Below are 21,251 nucleotides of genomic sequence, written 5' to 3'. Positions count from 1 at the left end.
TTCAGTGTCCTCAATGAGCACCGGAAGCTTGCTCGAGAAAGGTTACCCCCAAAAGGGAGAGGCAATCGCACGACTCTGACACTCTGATCCGACTCAAGGCTTTATTGCAACGCTCTTCACAGTCTGACACAGCCGGCTGGATCCCCACGGAACAGGGCCACCCCCTCCCCACAACCACCCGTCACCCTCCCAGACGCGATACCCCAATTGCAGGTGTCGAAAAGAATTAAATAAGTGGACGGATATTTTCCAAAGGAATGGTAGAGTTCAGCTTTCAGGCCCAAATGGCGATGGGCCGTGTGATGTGCAGCCCAGCCAGCAGGGGGAGCTGGAATGACGGCAAGGTTAAGGCAGGGAGTCGGAATGTGGGGGGAGAGATAGAAGGGGCTCGGGGTGGTGCGAGCAGCTGACGTTCTCTCTCTCTCTCTCTACTTGGTGAACTTCACGCTCTCCTCCTGCTGTCGGATCAGGCAGGAGATTGGGCTGGCGATGCCGCCAATCAGGTTCCAGTACTCGTGGAAGCTGATGAGTCCGTCCTGATTCTCATCCAGGTCACAGATCAGTTTGTTGGCGGCTTGCTTGTTCTTGGTGTCCTGGATGGGGGAAGAGGGGGAATGAAACGAGTCAGAAAAGTGGGACTGGAAGACCTGGAGCCTAACAGCGTAGACACTTCCACCACATGGGGAAGCAGAGGTCCACCTTACTAGACACACTTGGGACACTTGTCTGCAAAAGTGGATATGGAAAGTTGAATTGCTCCCTTTGATAGGTGGGTCACAGGTGAGTTTGACTCCTAGCCAAGGGGTGCAATAGACCCTCTTCTCACCATCTAACTATTTCATTTAGAAGCACCATGCAATAGCTTTTCACTGCCCACGTCTCCATTCATCTCCTAATCCAAGGGTTCAATAGTTCCCCTTCAGACTACTTTTGGTACTATTGCCTTTTGATGCTATGCTACCGCTTGTTGCTACTCACATCTTAGGGTTGGACCTACACGCAGGAAAAAAATAACTATAAGTAATTCAGAAATTGAATCATTATAAGAAAAAAAATCGCTATGTAAAATTGCATAGAATTTTTTTTGCTCTCCAGCGCCATCTTGTGTTGCATGTTGATAACGCATTCAAAACGTTGTTTCACTAATGTAGCTGAGTCCTTAAGTTTGCAACATAGCCTAAGTGTGAAATAGTCCAGGTTATTCTTTTTGTGACCGTTCTATTGCTTATCATTGCTTTCCATCTAATTGCTGTGCGGCTTGTACCCCTTTAAGGCTTCCCCATTCAAGTCCTGCCTGAGTTGCTGTGGCAGCATGAAACGTTATTCCTATCATTTCTCCCCATCTCAGTGCTGACCTGCTTGCCACTGGGTAAGATGCCCGATTCTTGCTTCTCGTTGGTTTCCCATCTAGAGTGGAGGCTGCCTGGCTTTCTGTCGCCCCCCACATTCCAGCCTCTTAGTGCCGCTTCGACTAAATATTGCACCCCCTTTCCAATCAACTTGCAGATCAAATTGTTACTGTGCTGACCAGCGGCATGCGGTCAATGGGCTAGGGGGACTAGGCTAGTCCCTTTAATATTCCCCGGTGCCTCCTTCCCAAAGCCCAAGAAGCTTCTCCCCAGCTGAGGGAAGGAAGCATGATGCTCACATGTGCAAGGTTAGGACATCATAATGTCACCCCCTCACAAGCTGGCACCTCTGGCCCTATCTGTCCCCCTACACAAAATTTCACCGCACTTCTGGTGCTGAGAGAGAGTCTGCCAGTCCGTGTCAGAAAAACTGGGCTAGACACAAGGCCGGATTTAGGTTTGATGAGGCCCTAAGCTACTGAAGGTAATGTTGAAGATTCATTCCCCATGTCTGCAGTCATGGGATTGTTGTCTATCACGTGACTGTGTATGTTTTCATTCCACGGAGTGGGAAGTGACGGAGACAGGATGTTTGGGTTACTGCGTTCCGTGAAGTGGGACTATTGTCCTTTGTTCTTTCTCTCTTTGCTGTCTGATGCTAGAGAGAGAGGGAGCCATGTTGCAGTGCTCCGTGTGTGTTTATATGTAAATAAAGTAGATTAGCCAAAATGCCGAGTTGCTGAGGTCTGTCACGCGCATGATGCGCAAACTCTGCTGATCCCTAAGTGTGCCGGTGTCGGTTGGCATTGGTCGCTGTGATGTTCAGGCTTGAAGCTCCCGAACAAAAGACCAGGAGGGAGAGAACAAGCCAGTTGGGCATGTGTCCTACTCGAGTGTAGGCTGAACTCCTGACACTTTATATGTCCAGCTGTCCTTTGTCAACAACAAATTGTCGCTGTTTTTGGTGTGTTGAATATATGCGATATGGCAATTTATGGACCTAAAGCCATTTGCACATAACAAAATACATATTTTATCAAAGCAATTGTTGAACTGAAATACAATTAAGAAGAAGTATATTAATAGTAGGGACACAGGTGGCGCTGTGGGTTAAACAACAGAGCCTAGGACTTGCCGATCAGAAGGTCAGACGTTCAAATCCCCGTGACGGGGTGAGCTCCCGTTGCTCGGTCCCTGCTCCTGCCAACATAGCAGTTCGAAAGCACATCAAAGTGCAAGTAGATAAATACGTACTGCTCTGGTGGGAAGGTAAACGGCGTTTCTGTGAGCTGCTCCGGCCACATGACCCGGAAGCTGTACGCCGGCTCCCTTGGCCAATAAAGCGAGATGAGCTGAGCGCCACAACCCGAGTCGGTCATGACTGGACCTAATGGTCAGGGGCCCCTTTACCTTTATATTAATAGTGAATTGGGGGGGGGCAAGAGAGTGGGGCCCTAAGCTATAGCTTGTTTAGCTTGTACGTAAATCCAGTACTGGCTAGATGGACTCATGGTTTGATCTGGCAATAGGTAGCAGCGCCCTCTGAATCTCCCTCCATCCTTCATCTCACCGTCAACATGTGGTTGAGTTCATGCTTGAGCATCTTCCGGAAGCCACCCTGGCTGATCCCCCGCTTCTTGCTGCAACAGCACCCTTTGCCGGCGTACTTATCGTAGTTCTTCGACAGCGTCTGGATGGCCCACTCCAGCTCAGAGGGGTCGCCGCACATGACGTCTCCTCCTTTGGTTCCGCCTCCCTTGCATCCTAGAGGGAAAACGGAAGTGCGTCATCAATAAGCATTCCTTCCCAATTCATGGACAGGACATATTCCCCAGGTGTGGGGAAGCTTGGGGCCTCCAGTTGTAGCTCAGAATGCCAGGGGCAAGAGGAGATCTGTTTCAGCGACATCTGGGAACCCGAAGATACCCCGTACCTTATACAATGCATAATATTTAGCGCATGAGCCATTTTAAAAAGTGTTTCACACAGGGCTGTCTTTAGCATATGTGCCGCCGGGGTGCAAAGATCGGCCCAGGGCCCCCAAATTTAGTTACCGTATTTTTCGCTCTATAGGACGCACCCGACCATAGGACGCACCTTGTTTTACAGGGGGAAAACAAGAAAAAAAATTTTCCCCCTCTCTGCTCAGTGCCCCTTCAGCAATGCGGCACGAGAAACGGAGCCCCTTCCATTTCTCCTCCCGCTTGGCTGAAGGGGCGCAGCGCAGCTCTCTCTCTCTGCTGAAGCCAAGAGAGTCTTGCTCTCACGGCTTCAGCAAAAGGAACCCGAAGCCTTTGGAGTGCAGCGTGAGTTCCCGCTGCGCTCCGGAGGCTTCGGGTTCCTTTTGCTGAAGCCGGGAGACCCCTCTCACTCTCCAGGCTTCAGCGAAAGCAACGCGAAGCCTCCGGAGCGGCGAGGGAGCGCTCCCCCTGCGCTTCGGAGGCTTCGCGTTGCTATTGCTGAAGCCAAGGAGCCTGCATTCGCTCCATAGGATGCACACACATTTCCCCTTAATTTTTGTAGGGGGAAAAGTGCGTCCTATAGAGCGAAAAAATACGGTAATTTCGCGTGCACGGCGCCATTGAGAATGACAAGCGCCATCGTTGAGTCTGACAAGCGCCGCCGCTGGCACGGTGCGTCTTTGGTAAATGAGCGCACAAAGTCGAAAGTCCTTTAGTGAAACAGTAAGTATTAAAAAACTGCTTTTATTCTCACCAATCTTTAGGTATACCACAGGTTGTTGTCTTAAGTATCACTAAAATAGATCTCTTCCCCTTTGTAATAAAATGTAGCTGTTTGTGACAAAATATAGGACGTAATTATGTGTGCATAACTGAAGCAAAGAATGCATTCCTGACTTTCTTGCATGAATATAAGTAGCTACTGCTGTAAAGGCAGGAGGGATAAGGAACCAGGATGCTGATTGGCTAAGCAAAGGCCTGGTTAAAAAGGAATGTTTTTGCCTGGCGCCTAAAGGTGTATAATGAAGACACCAGGCGAACTTCCCTGGGGAGAGCATTCCACAGACGGGGAGCCACTGCGGAGAAGGCCCCGTTCTCGAGTTGCCACCCTCCTGACCTCTCAAGGAGGAGGCACACAAAGGAGGGCCTCAGAAGGTGATCTCAGGGTCTGGGTAGGTTCATACAGAAAGAGGTGGTCCTTGAGGTATTACTGTCCTGAGCCATTTAAGGCTTTATAGGTCAAAACCAGCACTTGGAATTGGACCCGGAAACTAATCGGTAGGCAGTGCAGTTGGACCAGGATTGGAATATGCAGTTGTCTCTTACAGGGATTGACACTGTTACCTTGGCATTGTTATCACCACTGACAACTATGCTAACATTGCAGGGGATGATTATTAATTTTATTCATTTCAGAGTACTTGATCGTAAAGAAAACCAGCCCGCAGTGCAGTTCACAAAGAGAATAAAACGATAACATTATGAGCAAAAACAGTAAGAACAACTATTTGGAACATTAAGCAACCAAGAATAAATTAAAAACATGTTGATATGAATCATCATCCAACATGTCTGGGTAGGCCTGTTGAAACAAAAATGTTTTTAGCGGGAGCTGGAAAGGGTACGGTGAAGGAATGATGACTCGTAGCAACCAGGGTTATCTCAGGGTGCCCTGACGTTGCATCATTCTGCAGGGAGATGGATGTCTCCAGTGGTGGAAGTCACTTCCTGGCTGGAAGATCCTTGAGCAACCAACATATTGTTATGAGTTTGTGAGGGCCAGACAACTATAATCCCTGGCTCTAGCTAGTGTTAGAATCTAATTAGGTCTTAGGACTTAAGGTGCTAAACTGTGTGCTAGGCACTTCTAATCCCAGGAATCAGCAAGTGTTAACATTGTATTAAATCAGGTTACCTTCCTCGTTTGTTAATCCCCTGGGTGACGGGTCATTAGGAGAACAAAGGGATCAAGGGGTATGAGACGGCAAATGGGTGGGGTCCCTCTCCCACAACAGAGCTTAGAGAATGAGGAGTTAGGCAACACCGAAGCAAAGCAGCTGCTAGAGGACAATGCTTGATGTCTGCTGGACTGCAGCTGCGGGAGAAACAAGACCCTTTGCGGGTATTAATTCTGTAAACCCCTCCATCGTAGGCTCAGGTTGTACATATGTGTGAATAAGCCATATATCATAAAGACACCACAGTCTTGGCTGTGCCCAGTTCCCAAAAGGAAACACGGACTCTGGGTGAGAGCGTGGAACCCATGAAATCTCACACCAATCAGAGACGCAGCACTTTGATGTGCGACAATATTCCCTGTATTAGTTTCATACCCTCCTTTGTTTCTTTATGGCCATTGAAAGTTCCCGAAATGATGGCCCAAATCTGATATTGTCTCCTCAGATAGGTGTCTAGATCAGGGTCAGGGAATTTCAGGCCAGGTTGTCAAATGCGGCCCTCTAAGTCTCTTAACCTGGCCCTCATAAGTCTCCCCAAGTCACCCCCTGGCATGCACAGGAAATGTTCAACCACTGAGTTTGCACAGAGCCTTGCCTTCCCAACGATCTCCCGTCTTTCCTGCACAGCGACCTCCAGTGGCTGCTCCTAGGAATGCAAGCCAACCGGTTTGCAGGATCCATCCTTCTGCCCTGCAATCTGTCTGTCTTTCCTTCCTTCCTTCCTTCCCCTCCAGGTCGCAACACCCACACTCCAGCACAGGCGATTAACGATAATTATATTTTGGCAGGCGCTTTGCCTAGCCCCAGTGAGGCGGGTGCCGGGAGCGAAATCCACCGAACCAGTCACCAGGCCTTCGTTGGAATGGAATGCAGCTCCCTCCCAGCCAATCAGAGCGGGCGTAGGAGGGCGAGAAGGAGGAGTGGGGCCAGGCAAAAGCCGCAATGATGGGCTATCCTTGCGAGGCACGTCGGCAGCACAGGGTTGATAAAAAGGCACCCGCTGTGTTGGAATCCGCCATGTCCTGAAATCTCACCTTCCTATCACTCATTCCATCCCATCCTTGGGTGTGGAAGCTGCCTGGGAAAGGCTGGGAAAACCGAAGCGACTGAACGAGGGTGTTGGAGAGACCAAGGTCACTGTACATCAAAAGCACATTTGATGCAAATGGCCTTTCACCCAAGGAATTCTGGGAGCTGCAGATTCCATGCGGGTTCCCCCAGGATGTGCAGGGATTTGTAGCTCTGCGACAGGTGAAGCGCCAGGATTCTTTGGGGGAAGACCGGTGCTTTAAGCCCAGGGCTCCCACCAAGGGAGGCTGTTTATTTATTTTATTTGGTAAAATTTATACACCAATTTGGGACGCGGGTGGCGCTGTGGGTTAAACCACAGAGCCTAGGACTTGCTGATCAGAAGGTCGGTGGTTCGATTCCCCGTGACGGGGTGAGCTCCCGTTGCTCAGTCCCTGCTTCTGCCAACCTAGCAGTTCGAAAGCACGTCAAAGTGCAAGTAGATAAATAGGTACCGCTCCGGAGGGAAGGTAAACGGCATTTCTGTGCGCTGCTCTGGTTCGCCAGAAGCGGCTTAGTCATGCCGGCCACATGACCCGGAAGCTGTACGCCGGCTCCCTTGGCCAGTAAAGCGAGATGAGCGCCGCAACCCCAGAGTCGGTCACGACTGGACCTAATAGTCAGGGGTCCCTTTACCTTTACTTTATACACCAATTTATTGTTAAAACAGAAATGGAAACCCTCAGTGGTTTGCAAAGAAGATAAAATGATGCTATGATCAATAAGAAGAATTGGCAGCCAGCTTGGTTCATAAAATATAGAATATTTAGATGCTAATGACTGAATCCTGTACTTTATTTAACTGCAGGACAGAGAACTGAAAGTATTTTTATCTGTTTTTAACCTTATCTCTCTCCTTCCTTCCTTCCTTCCTTCCTTCCTTCCTTCCTTCCTTCCTTCCTTCCTTCCTTCCTTCCTTCCTTTCTCTTTTTCATTCTTTCTTTCATTCTTCCTGCCTCCATTCTTTCTTTATATTAAGTATCTGTTTTATTTCAGTAAATTACAAAAAAGATACTTTGTAATGGGTATGGATCTCTCTCTCTCTGTGTGTGTGTGTGTGTGTGTGTGTGTGTGTGTGTGTCTGTGTGTGTGTTAGTTATAAAAAAGATAGGAAGAATCGGCAGCCACAATTTAAGACTTTCAGAAAGTTAAAATGCCAACAGCCTAAAAAACATATATTAAAACTCTCGTCAACTTTCCAAACATTCAAGTAGACTTATTTTTATCTGTAATCACCCTGAGTCCCTGTCAAGTGGAGTGTAGATAAATATATTCATAATAGTGATAGGATTGCTGAACAAGAATGATTTTAGCAGGCGCTGAAAAGTATGCAGTAAAGGAACTTGCCTGGTGTCAATAGGCAGGGAGTTCCAAGGGGCAACCAGCACTGACCCCTGAGCAAAAGTGTGATCCGACAACAAGGACTTGCTTTTGCCAGCGATTGCGCTGCAGCATCCTGCACTCAGCGCAACTTCCGTGGACGTGGGGACTCCATTTCAATATGAGGGCCACATTGCCTTCAAAGTAACCTTTCAGGGGCCGCACGTGATGCCAGCATCAGACCGGGCCCGGGCCAACAGTGGGCGGGGCAAGAGAATTGTCAGTTTCCTTTAGAAACTGCCGGAGGTTTCTGAATGCACATCTTGGGTTTTTTGGCAGTTGTTGAACTTTTTTATTCAAAACCTCCAAAAAAGAGAGAGAAGATTTTGAGCCATTTCCCAGTAAATTCGCCAAAAAATGAACACTTCCTACATGAGCAGCCATACACCTGGGTTTTAACGGACATTTGCCCCCCATTTTTTGAAATTCCGCACTATTTTCAACGGACTAATCCTGGATATGTCTGGGATAATTACAGATATATGGTAGCCCTACATTATCCCACTTCAAAAACTGAAGCATGGACATAGGCCAGTGCTGGAGAGAGAGTTCTGAGGGCCAGTCAGAGAGACACAGAGGGCCACATTTGTGGAGTTGCTAGGAATTATGCTTTCTCCTAGGCTCAATAATCCATACAGCATGGCTATTAACAGTTATCAAATTGACTAGATTTATTGCATGCCCTTTGGAAAAGATTCAAAGTCCAGAGCTGCTTCTCCCAGGAAAAAGGGAGGAGCCTGAAGTGCTCAAAGTCGTTAAGCAATAAAAGCCTCATTAAGTGTTTCCCCACTTTTCAGGATGGGCTGACATCACAGGATGTCCCAACATCCAGGAAGAAGAAGGAAAAAAACCTCCCACAAAATACAGAATAAGAAGGTGGGAGTTCGCCTGGTTGTTTTACCTTTCCTGATCTGGATGTCATCTTCTTGATTTATTTATTTTTAATCATAATGATGCAATTGTTTACTCAGATCTCCTCCGTAAGTGACATCCTGTTCGTTGTGGAAATCAGGGCAAATTCTGCCCGAAGGGACAGGCATCTTGAATTTTCCTTCAAGCACCAGGAATGGGAAACAAATTTTCTGTTGCCCCTAAGTGGAGTTTGGAGCGGGTGAGAATCAGAGCAACTTAGGGGCTCTCATGACAGACTGCAGGGATCTCAACCAGCTCTGATCTCCAGCAGAGGCAAAAGATCTAGAGGAATGAACCTCTGCTCCAGGAACCTAAAGTGGCCCTCCAGTTGTCTCTATGTGGCCCCCTTGGAATGCTCCCTAGGCCACATGCCTTCGATCCAAGCCACGTCCCTCATTGTCTCACACCCTGAGTGTCTTTTCCTGGCTGGAATCAGTCCTTGAACTCTGATACTTACCGTATTTTTCGCTCTATAAGACACACTTTTTCCCTCCTAGAAAGTAAGGGGAAATGTGTGTGCGTCTTATGGAGCGAATGCAGGCTGCGCGGCTATCCCAGAAGCCAGATCCCTCTTGCTGTTCTGGCTTCTGGGATTCAGAATATTTTTTTTCTTGTTTTCCTCCTCCAAAAACTAGGTGCGTCCTATGGTTTGGTGCATCTTATAGAGCGAAAAATATGGTATATTCCTATTAGCAGTAATAGCAGTAATACAACAGCAGCTGTATTGTCTTGTATTTTGTATTGTATTGTATTGTACAGTCGTATCTTGGTTCTTGAACAGAATGCATTCTGGGAGTTTGTTCGACTCCCGGAACTGTTCTAAAACCAAAGCATGGCTTCCGATTGGCTGCAGGAGTGTCGTGCAGCCAATCAGAAGCCACAGAAGCCACGCCGGACGTTAGGCTTCTGAAAATCGTTCGAAAACTGGAACACTCACTTCCAGGTTTTGATAATTCGGGAGCTGATTTGTTTGGGAGCTAAGGCATTCAGCTTCCAAGCTACCAGTATAGTATAGTATAGTATAGTATAGTATAGTATAGTATAGTATAGTATAGTATAGTATAGTATAGTATAGTATAGTATGTTGTTTAGTCATTTAGCCTTGTCCGACTCTTCGTGACCCCATAGACCAGAGCAATCCAGGCATAGTATTAATATAGTATAGTACTAAAAGTATTAGTATTAATTAGACGTGTTAGTTATTTTTACCCAGAGGTCTTCAAGTGAATTACATTTTAAAAGCATTAATATAAACATCATAAAAACAGCAATTGCTTCTTGCTTGCCCGGAAGTGAAGGTGGCCCTCAGGCTTTGAAAAAGTTCCTGGCCTGGTGGCAGGAACAGTCTTAATCAGATGTTTCTTGGGATATGATTCTTATCTTATTATTATTATTTTAAAAGTAACAAAATGCTGATTAAATTAAAGGCGGGATGACATTTCTGGGTCACCACCTGTTTAGCAATTTGGTCCCCCGCCCTCCGCAAATTAAACTCTTCCGGCCTACAGTTCCAATCCAAAACAATGCTGAGACATTTGCGGAAGATTTCAATATCACTCCGTCCCAAATGTCCCATCAGCAGAATAACCTAAAGAAGGGGTGAGCGAAGAACTCTTAGCAGGTCTCTCCAGCATTTTTGTTACCATTACAAGAAAGTATCCTAGGACATTGTAGGGATTCATTCATAAATGAGCCACAGGGATTCATTCACATAATGACCACGGCGATTCATTCATAAAATAACCTGGGATCCATTCATAAAATCACCATTGCAAAACATGGCAGAAATTCTGAATGCGATCATTTCCCACTCGTCTCCCTGGCAGGGATGTTCTGCTTTGGGGCGGGTATTCCACCCTATTGGCCAAGCTTCTCATGGAGATTTTTCGGCATCAAATTGACCTCATCCAGATGTCCTGGACCATAAAAAGGCTGAAAGCTGGACCATCAAGAAGGCTGATCGCCGAAGAATTGATGCTTTTGAATTCTGGTGCTGGAGGAGACTCTTGAGAGTCCCATGGACTGCAAGAAGATCAAACCTCTCCATTCTGAAGGAAATCAGCCCTGAGTGCTCACTGGAAGGACAGATCCTGAAGCTGAGGCTCCAATACTTTGGCCACCTCATGAGAAGAGAAGACTCCCTGGAAAAGACCCTGATGTTGGGAAAGATTGAGGGCACAAGGAGAAGGGGACTACAGAGGATGAGATGGTTGGATAGTGTTCTCGAAGCTACCAGCATGAGTTTGACTAAACTGCGGGAGGCAGTGGAAGACAGAAGGGCCTGGCGTGCTCTGGTCCAGGGGGTTACGAAGAGTCGGACACGACTAAACGACTAAACAACAACAACAACAGGTGCCTAGCAGCCCTTTCTGCCCCATCCTTGGAATTCCTCCTGCCCTTAGATGCCACCCCACTTGCAAGTGCATATATGTGACACGTCACTGCCAGCTGCATTGCTCTGGGGTGATAAGGCAGGAAAGCGTGGGAGGCCGTCCCCACCCACCACGATAGGGTACCAGGACAGGTTCCTAAAACTCTTGCCCAACCACCAGGGATCTGGTCTCTCCGGCCCATCCTGACTCTGTAGAGGAATGTTTTGATGCAGATGACGGCATCCTGCAAATTAGCCGCACATGCGCGAGAGGAAACACAAATAAGTTGCCTCCTTTAATTCTAGCAACGAGGGGGTTATCCAACATGGTACCGCCTGGATGTCTCTGGGCACCGGCTGCTGGCACAAAACCACCCGCTTAGGGCAGAATCTGGCACACCGACATTCCAAATGGATCAGAGAGACGCAGGAAATGTTTTCTCCCACAGATAAGCCGGGTGAGGAGGAGCAGCCCAGGTGTGTGAGGTTTCAAAGGCGTTTTGTACCTGGCAGACTGAGCAAGAAGGGACTTGCCCATGTCACACCCTCAATGGGTTTCTCTGTTCCTTCCCACCTGGTCTGGCAAGCTCTCGCAAGGTTGATTTGATTTTCAAGAACGCCAGGAGAGCCTGGCAGCCGGATCAGGCCAAAGGGCCGTCTAGAACAGCACCCTGTCCTCGCAGCAGCCAACCAGATGGGAAGCCAATGCAGGGCGCACGACAGCAACGCTCCCTGCTTGCAATTCCAAAGGACACATGATTCGGAGCCTTGGTTGTTTAGTGTTCAGCGGTAGACTGCCTTAGAACATGGAGGTTCTCTTCTGAACATAGCAAGAGTTCTTCCTAACCTGGAGGCTTCCTGCCATCGCTACCTGTGATGGGCAGGAGTCCTCTCTCCTCAAAGGAAGAGGGTTCAGCACTCTGCACATGCTTAAAGGTGCCTTCCTCTTTCCTATGAATCTGTATTTCCTGGCATGTTGTTGCCCGGTCTAAGTCACAGCATGCCAGGGAAGCCCTCTTCCAAATTCCAGTTTATTATTTAGAGCTCATCAGCAATTTTAACCAGGTTGCTGAGGCAGTATAACAGGCTGGATTCCTGCGGGCCTGGGAACGTTTTAATTACTGCTTCCAGTTCATCCCAGCTAGGAGCAAATGGGCTGTGTTCCAACCCGAACCCTTAACCTTACTTTTGGGGGTGTACTGTCTGATGATAAAAGCAATCATTTTTTAAAATAAATAATAATAGACCCCCAAAGTTGTGTCATCCTGGCTTTTTATTCTGTGGCTGAAGACCCATCGCAAATTTGGTGGCTGCCTACGCACTTATCTGTCCCTGACTCATTCTTTTTTTAAAATGAGAATTCATTTATTTTAAATATGTGTACACCACATCTTCATGATTGGGGCTCAAGGCAACTTTCTGGGGTAATAAATGATTGTGAAAAAAATCAACGAATTAATGAGAGGAAGGGCAGTAGCTATTGGAAATGGGAGAAAGCAAGAACTGAAATTGATACTTTTGCCCAACTAGGAATGGAAGGATTTATCAGTTTAAGTTACTCATTTTTGGAATCCTCATTTTTCCAATTTGAAATTTGAGCCTCCACATTTCTGCAGCAATTTTCAGTTTTTAAAAAACCCTCGTGAAAACCCACCAGCATTTCAGAGTGGATTTCACCTAATAATTACATTTTTTCCCCATATACAGTTTTGACAATGCTACATATTTTTGTAAGCCTTTCCCCTAATAGAATGCATTCTTCTAAGTTATTTTCATCAAGGCGTCAACTTTCATGCACACTTTGCCCTAATAGAAGATTTCTTTTTGTCAACCTTGGTTTTTTGGAGGACTGCATTGCAAAATTCAGAGAAAGTTCAATTACGAAAGACGGCTCCATTTCAACTCTCAGATCATTTCAGCAGCCGCAAACCTGATCAGCTTGCCTTTAAACTTGTACTGAATTGGAAACCACCCCCACCCATGTCTACTCCTCATCATTCCAGTTCCAAAGAACATCCTCTTCCACTGAGTTATGGAAGTCTCTTGTTTTCCCAGTGGACCTTTCCCACGCCTTTGCCCTGTCTTTTTGAAAATCCCAATTTCTCAGGAGCTGAGAAACAAACTTGCTTACGGAAGCTATACTTCTGTTGCTGCTTCCTGAAACATGGGAATCTCTCGATGGTGTTGGCTATTTATTTTAGGATGGTTAGATGGATATCCAGATGTGGAGGTCTGCGGAGAAGCTTCCTTCCCGGCCGTAAAGACGTCAGCTTTCAGAACTTACATGAAATGTCCCACAGAGCTATTGGCAGACCCACATTGAAACAGAGTCATTCAGTACAGAGGGGTGCACAAACTTTCTTAGAGGAGAGGCTGTGAACTTCAGACACACCCTCCACAGAGAAGTCTCTAAGTATTATTGCTGGGCTGTGATTGTTCATATTTGGTCAATCAAGCTGAAACTTGTCGTAGTTTTTTACCCTTCCTTCCCTCCTGTCGGCTGTTTCGACAGTTCATCACGATCTGAGGCTCTTTCTGAAAAGTGTGTGCTCCTTCGAACATTGGAAGGTATGTTCATACAGAGTGGAACCATTGATCTATCTTGTTCAGTATTGTCTGGCAGCTGCCCTCCAAGGCTTTGGGGAGGAGACATTCCCAGCCCCACCTGGAAATGCCATGGGGTATTGATCCTGGCACCTTCTGTGGGCAAGAGAGTTGTACCCAGTAGTCGGACATCTGCCTTGCATGTCGAAGGTCCTGAGTTCAAAATCTGGCATCTTAAAGTTGGACTGCATCCTCCAGGTGGTGTTGAACTTCTGCTATCATCTGGCATTTCCGTGCACTGCTCTGGTTCGCCAGAAGCGGCTTAGTCATGCTGGCCACATGACCTGGAAGCTGTACGCTGGCTCCCTTGGCCAATAAAGCGAGATGAACACTGCAACCCCAGAGTCAGCCACGACTGGACACAATGGTCAGGGGTCCCTTTACCTTTACTAGGACCATTAAACCTAATCTGATATAGACAGGCAGCTGCCTTTCATCCTTGGGAAGGGGGCGCCTATACCAACGTGCCCTTTCAATCATCATCATCACCTCAGACAGGTGGTCAAGAGCAATGTGTTGGGTTCAGACTAAACGAGTTGCACTTAGACCCTATGGAAATCCATGTTTTCAAAAAGCGGTTAGCCATGGATAAGCAAACATGTCAGCTTCACTGTTTCTCAATTTCTCATTTCCCCAGTATTAAAGTTCTCCATATTTCCACATGTGGTTGAAGCTTCCTTTTAAAATCCTCTTGAAAACTCACCAGCCATTTCCTAAAGATTTCTCCCGATACACACATTGTTTTTCGTCAAGACATCTTTGTCAAGCCAGCTTCGCAGATGTGCTATGCACATTTATACGCTTGCTTCACCCTGACGGGTGTGTTTTTCAGACACATCGCTGCACCGCAAAATGTGGAGAAGTGCAAGTTCTCTGTGCAGAACGCCTGTCCTTAAGAGCCGGTTGCTGGATCAGGCCAAGAGCCCATCTAGTCCAGAATCCTGTTCAAACAGTGGCCGACCAGAGGCCTGCAGGTAACCCACAACCAGTATTCGAACACAAGCCCCACCTGTGGATCCCAGTAACTGGTATTCAGAAGCTGCTCAGTCTCTGTTATACCAAAGCTTAAAAAGTTAGGAAGCTGCTTTGTACCAGAGCACATCACTCATGGGACTTCGGCTGACCACATAGTGGATGGGTTTTTGCTAAGAATGCTGGACGTGACGTGATCCAGCCAAGAGGTGATCACAAACAGGACTTGCGCTCTTGTTCAGGGGAAAGGCTGTAGCTCAGGGGTAGATGGGATGATTTTCATGGAGAATGTCCTCAATTTAATCGCAGACATCTCCAGGAAGGGATGGGAGGAACAGATTCCCTTCCCCAAGCTGGGAACTGTGGACAGTTTTGGTCCTAGATGGACCTTTGGTCTGACTCAGTAGAAGACATCTCCCTATAGTCCGAAGGTATCATCAGACGCAGATTGGTTAGGATTTAGATCCTAGCTCTGCATAACTTTAGCACACATGGGTGGGCTTCTGGAATCCAGTAAACGAAGGAGATCGCACAAGACTTTCAGCGTAGCCCAACCCAAGTCAAGACCCAGTGGTTTGGTGAGGTCCTAATACCACCTCTAGGTTCTTTATTCCTTTCCCCGATTCTGATCCCAACCCCCCAACCCCCACATCTCTTTCATCCCAGATCTTTTTGCTTCCCAGGGACATTTCGTTGGCACGCCAGTCGGACGACGGCACTTGCTCCACCAAGACCTGTAGAGACATGTCCTCAGAAACTTCCTAGCTACATTCCAGGTTGAAAGAAGACCAGCGTCTCGCCGTAGGGTCCTTAGAAAGAAGCCCTTTCCCCCATGCGATAAACAAACAGATGTGTTGGATATTCCTTACCTGGCATGATTGTGTTGTGGGCTGCGTGTCTCTTGTCGACCAAAGACTTCTGAGTCCGTCTGCCTGTTTCGTCCTGGCGCTGGCAGGAGTTGGGCTATATGAGATCAGACACCACCCACCTCTTGGATCCGCCCAATGCCTGTGTCACGAGGCCAGTCCCAACTTCCTTTTAGAGAGAAACATTCCCTCCCCTCCTGTGGCTCAGACACTCTTTTTGGGGCGTTCCTCCTCTGCAACTCACCTGGCATCAGCAGGCAAGCCATTGCAAAACCAGAGGATGCTCCTCGTGGTCCTTCTCGTTCTTCCTGCTGGTGATGCAGAGCATCGCCCACGCTCTGCGCTGGTGTGTAAGGCCCAAGGTATGGGCAGCCAGAGCGGCCAGGGTGTACTAAAAAAAACCTTACACACCAACTATGCTTTAAACAGAAAAGCATTAACCCAGTATCTTGCCTCCAAGAGGGGGCAGCAGTACCAGATATTACAAAGTGCACAGCAGTGCCAAAGCCTCAATGGTTAACTCCATTGTCAGTGGAGACATTTGGCGAGCAGAAAAAGAGGGATGTTAGTCAGTGGCGTAGCGTGGGGGGTGCAGGGGGGGCCAGCCGCACCGGGCGCAACATCTGGGGGGGGCGCGCGCTCGCACTCTCAGCTCTCTGCCCCTACCTGGCTCACTCACTCACTCACTCTCACTGCAGTGCTGGCTGTGCGAATCCGATCCGAGCCGCTGGGTCATCGCCCACTGTGGAGGGGGTGGGTGCCAGGCGTGCGGTGCGGAGAGAGAGCGAGGGACTATCTGGGGGAGGGACAGTGCAGCGGCCGCCCAGCGCAGCGCTGAGCGCGGGAGAGAACCACACCAGACCAGACCAGGCAGCAGCAAGAAGAAGCTGGCAGCGGCGGCAGGTTAGGGGTTAGGGGGCGCAAATTACTTGCCGTGCCCCGGGTGCTGACAACCCACGCTACGCCACTCATGTTAGTATATAGATGGACCTCTGGTGGGAACAAAATTGCTGAGTATAACTGGACCGTTGATCTGAACCAAGGTCCTGGTGATTCCTTGCACTGCCAGGGCTGATGGGCTTTTGGGAGACAGCTGGGTGTAAAGAGGATGTTTGGCATAGATGGACCTCTGGTCTGAACCAAGATACAGTGGTACCTCAGGTTAAGAACTTAATTCGTTCTGAAGGTCCGTTCTTAACCTGAAACTGTTCTTAACCTGAGGTACCACTTTAGCTAATGGGGCCTCCCGCTGCTGCCGTGCCACTGCCGTGCTATTTCTGGGGAGGGAGGCAAAAGGTGCAATTTCAGCCCATCCACAATCTAATCCTTCCCCCTGTCCATCAAGTTGATATCGATGCCAGTGACGCCAAATGATTGACATGGGGGTGTGGATTGGGGGAAATGGCCTTTTAGGCTAAACTGGGTATATTAGATATACAGGTGGACAGCCGTGTTGATCTGTCATAGTCATAATAAATAACCAGATGGAAGATGGAAAAATCTTTTTTTAATAATTCCAGTGGCACCTTCCCCCAAACCACATCCCCATGTCAAACATTTGACGTCACCGGCATCGATATCAACTTGACGGACAGGGGGAAGGATTAGATTGTGCATGGGCTGAAATTGCCCCTTCCGCCTCCTTCCCCAGAGAACTGGTAAGCAACTAAAGCAGCAAGACTTAACCCCCACTCATCAGCTGATGAGCAGAGAGTTCAATCCTGCAGGGTGGTGCACTTCCTGTGGGGGAAATCTGGCAGGGAGGTGCGGCCATCCACCTATCAGTTACCTGACATTATCAAGGCCACAGATGATGGTTACTTGATAAATCACCTTCATGGTGATTGGAGTGATATTATTGTTTACCTTGGTCTGTAGGCGGACCTCCTTAATTTTGCGCAGCTATCCTATGAAATCCACACTTCTCCAGATTTTTGCAGTGCAGCCAAGTCTTGTCTACAAAATAATGCATCTGCTGGGGGTAAATTATGCCCCCAAAATGCAAATGTTCAGGAACATGACATACAAAAATGCATTATATTGTGGGCAGCGCTGGATTTAGGTTTGATGAGACCCTAAGCTACTGAAGCCAATGGGGCGCTTTTTATGTCCAACTGTCCTTTGTCAACAACAAATTGTCGCTGTTTTTTGTGTTGAATATATGCTATATGGCAATTTATGGACCTAATAGGTATCTAAAGCCATTTGCACATAACAAAATAGGAGCCTACGTAACATAGCATCTTAAAAAGCAGAGACATCATCTTGCCAACAAAGGTCCATATAGTTAAAGCTATGCTTTTCCCAGTAGTGATGTATGGAAGTGAGAGCTGGACCATAAAGAAGGCTGATCGCCAAAGAATGGATGCTTTTGAATTATGGTGCTGGAGGAGACTCTGGAGAGTCCCATGGACTGCAAGAAGATCAAACCTATCCATTCTGAAGGAAATCAGCCCTGAGTGCTCACTGGAAGGACAGATCCTGAAGCTGAGGCTCCAATACTTTGGCCACCTCATGAGAAGAGAAGACTCCCTGGAAAAGACCCTGATGTTGGGAAAGATGGAGGGCACAAGGAGAAGGGAATGACAGAGGACGAGATGGTGGGACAGTGTTCTCGAAGCTACAAACATGAGTCTGACCAAAGTGCGGGAGGCAGTGGGAGACAGGAGTGCCTGGCGTGCTCTGGTCCAGGGGGACACGAAGAGTCGGACACGACTAAACAACAACACAACACAAAACACTGTTGCTGTATGTAGGTTTTATTTTATTTGTATTTTATCTTATATTTTGGAAATGTAAATCCAGGTTTTTTTTCGTTTAATTTTTTGGGGGGCCCCCAAGAGAGTGGGGCATTAAGCTATAGCTTGTTTAGCTTATACATAAATCCAGCATTGACTGTGGGAAACAGCCTTACATTTCAATCAGCTCCCCCCCCCCCACTTTCCACAGTTTTCCTAGACTTAAAACGATATGTATTTTATGTACATTTTTGCTATTTTACATATTGGGAGGGCCAGTGCCCCACAGTGGTTGGCTGTCTCGATGTGACATTGCAATTAAAGAAATCTTTGTAGAGTCGTCATCGTCTGAATTGATCGATCAATTAAAGCATTGTCATAGAGTAGGAATATTGCAATAGTGCTGAAGCAAGAAGGATTTCCCTTCATTTTTAAAGGTGATTAAGTATGCATCGCTGAAGGCCTTATCTTTAATAGAAGAGGCATTTCCTGCTGTGTGTGAGAAAGAAAGAGGAATGCTAAGTTAATTCTGAGGTCGGAGAAGAATTTGAGGTTTTGCTTTTAAATCAAGGTACGTATATCTAAGAACCTTGCAATGTTAAGAATTCGGTGCCTGGCTTCACATGTTTTCCTTTTCCCTTCCCATCGCCTTTTCCTTTTGTGCTGTGTCTTTTTAACAGGCAAGCCCCAGAGCAGGGACTCTGTTCTTCTTATTGATCTGTAAGCTGTTCTGGGAGCTTCTCTGGCCAAAGAGCAGGAATGCTCTGAATAAAAAAATAAGTAAATAGACAGATTACAGTCTGTACCATTTTAGGAGAGATGTTTCTCTTGGATTATTGAATGATGCTTGGCATCTGGGAGTTTATGGGATGTGAGGCATAGCTCTTCATACATAAGAAAACCATTTTGAAGTACAGTGGTACCTCGGGTTACATACACTTCAGGTTACAGATGCTTCAGGTTACAGACTCTGCTAACGCAAAATAGTACCTCGGGTTAAGAACTTTGCTTCAGGATGAGAACAGAAATCATGCAGTGGCGGCACAGCGGCAGCAGGAGGCCCCATCAGCTAAAGTGGTGCTTCAGGTTAAGAACAGTTTCAGCTTAAGAACGGACCTCCAGAACGAATTAAGTACTTAACCCGAGGTACCACTGTAATGACCAAATGGTTCAGCGCAGCAGAAAGGCTCCACAAGATCAGTATAAATTTAGACGCCAGCAGTGAGGGTATGAATGAAGCCATAGATTTTATTTTCCTCGGGTGAAAAGCACAAAATAAAAATAAAAATGGCAGGGACATTTCAGAACACAAATAAAAGATGGAATGAAAAAAATAACCCAGGTACAAATGGAATTAGAATCAATTTTACTTTTATTGACCTATACTAAATCCCTGTACATTTAAGAGAACTTATGTGCTTTAAGCTACAGGAAACCAGATGTTCCCTACTGGAGCTACAACTTCCATCATCTCTGCCCTTTGGCCATGCTGACTGAGTCTGATAGGAGCTGGAGCCCGAGGACATTGCTGAACTACACCTCCCATAATCCCCGTCCACTGGGCATGCTCATTCAGGCTGATGTGAGTTCAGAGTTCAAGAACATTGTGGAACTACGACTTCCATCGTCATTGAGCATTGACCATTCTGGCAGCAAGGGCTGATGGGAGTCAGAGTTCCTGCAACAATCGGAGGACACTAGGTTGGGGAAGACAACTCTGGATGACGACGTTGGATTAAGAGATATGGTAGAGGGTTAATGTATTGTAGTGATTAGAGTGCCTGGTACAACAACAACAACAACAACAACAACAACAACAACAACAACAACAACAACAATTTATTTTTTATACCCCGTTCATCTGGCTGGGTCTCCCCAGCCACCCTGGGCGGCTTCCAACAAAGTATTAAAGTACAGTGGTCTGATAAACATTAAAAGCTTCCCTAAACAGGGCTGCCTTCAGATGTCTTCTAAAAGTCTGGTAGTTGTTCTTCTCTTTGACATCTGGTGGGACGGCGTTCCACAGGGCAGGTGCCACCACCTAGAAGGCCCTCTGCCTGGTTCCCTGTAACTTGGCTTCTCGCAGTGAGGGAACAGCCAGAAGGCCCTCGGTGCTGGACCTCAGTGTCCGGGCAGAACAATGGGCGTGGAGACGCTCCTTCAGGTATACTGGATTGAAGCCGTTTAGGGCTTTAAAGGTCAGCGCCAACACTTTGAATTGTGCTCGGAAACGTCCTGGGAGCCAGTGTAGGTCTTGGCTTTAGTTCTGTTAGGGGTAAACTACAGTTCCCAGGGCCATGATCTGGGAGACCAGGGTTCAAATTCCTCCCACTTGGCCATGGAGCGGACTGGGTGACCTTGGGGCAGTCTCTCACTCTCAGCCTGACGTACCTCACAGGGTTGTTTGGGGGGAGTCAATGGTGAGGAGGAAAAGTCAGAACTGAAATGCAACAAATGAAAGGTTACATAATTCATGTCTTGTGTTTCCAAGGGAATCAAAGGACTCGCCGCCCAGTCCATGAGGATGCCCTCCCCGAGGTTCTTGATACAGGAGTTTCCCTGATTTATCAGCTCTGAGCCTTAAATATTTATTTTTATTTATTTACTTATTTTGCTTATTTATGAGATTCACATCCCGCCCTCCATCATAAGATCTTCAGGTCGGTTCACAGAATAAAACGCAGGATCAAAACATGAAACTATCCTATTGTAAAAAAAAAGAAAGTGTGAGGGGGGAGTGTGGGATATTTCCTATCAAGCCACCCTCCGGGGAACAGCTCACACTCTGGATCATTATGGGATGTGTGTGTCATCACTCCAGTTTGGCTGGCAAGGAAGGCCTTGCTGTCATGACCGCGTTGAGCTTCTGTGCTTCAGTCTGCAATTCTGACAAGGAGCTCAAGGTTGGGCAGGTGTGGCACCTGTGAGACAAGCCTCCTTTGTATAACAGGGATCCCAGTCCTTGTCTGAACCTAATCAGACTCATTGCTGTCAACAGAAGGAAAGGGGGGGAAATGCCTTTATTCCAAGCACATCAGGAAATCCTTTTAACATAGAGTGTGGGAAGCTGTC

At 47.3% G+C, this 21,251-nt stretch overlaps 1 protein-coding gene across 1 annotated transcript; it reads right to left on the bottom strand.

The window, feature by feature from the left end:
- Positions 1–87: 87 nt before the first annotated feature.
- Positions 88–15,603, bottom strand: LOC310694316 (protein S100-A16-like). The gene is made up of 3 exons (XM_083477440.1): positions 15,445–15,603; positions 2,920–3,113; positions 88–593 (listed from the first exon to the last, which is right to left on the bottom strand). The coding sequence occupies exons 1-3, from the start codon at positions 15,449–15,451 to the stop codon at positions 429–431; spliced, it is 366 nt and encodes a 121-aa protein (XP_083333566.1). The 5' UTR covers positions 15,452–15,603; the 3' UTR covers positions 88–428.
- Between the last annotated feature and the right edge of the window lie 5,648 nt (positions 15,604–21,251).

Source organism: Podarcis liolepis (assembly GCF_965112155.1).
Source record: "Podarcis liolepis genome assembly, chromosome: 15".
Taxonomy (NCBI): Eukaryota; Metazoa; Chordata; class Lepidosauria; order Squamata; family Lacertidae; genus Podarcis; species Podarcis liolepis.
This window is presented reverse-complemented; position numbering and strand designations above follow the sequence as displayed.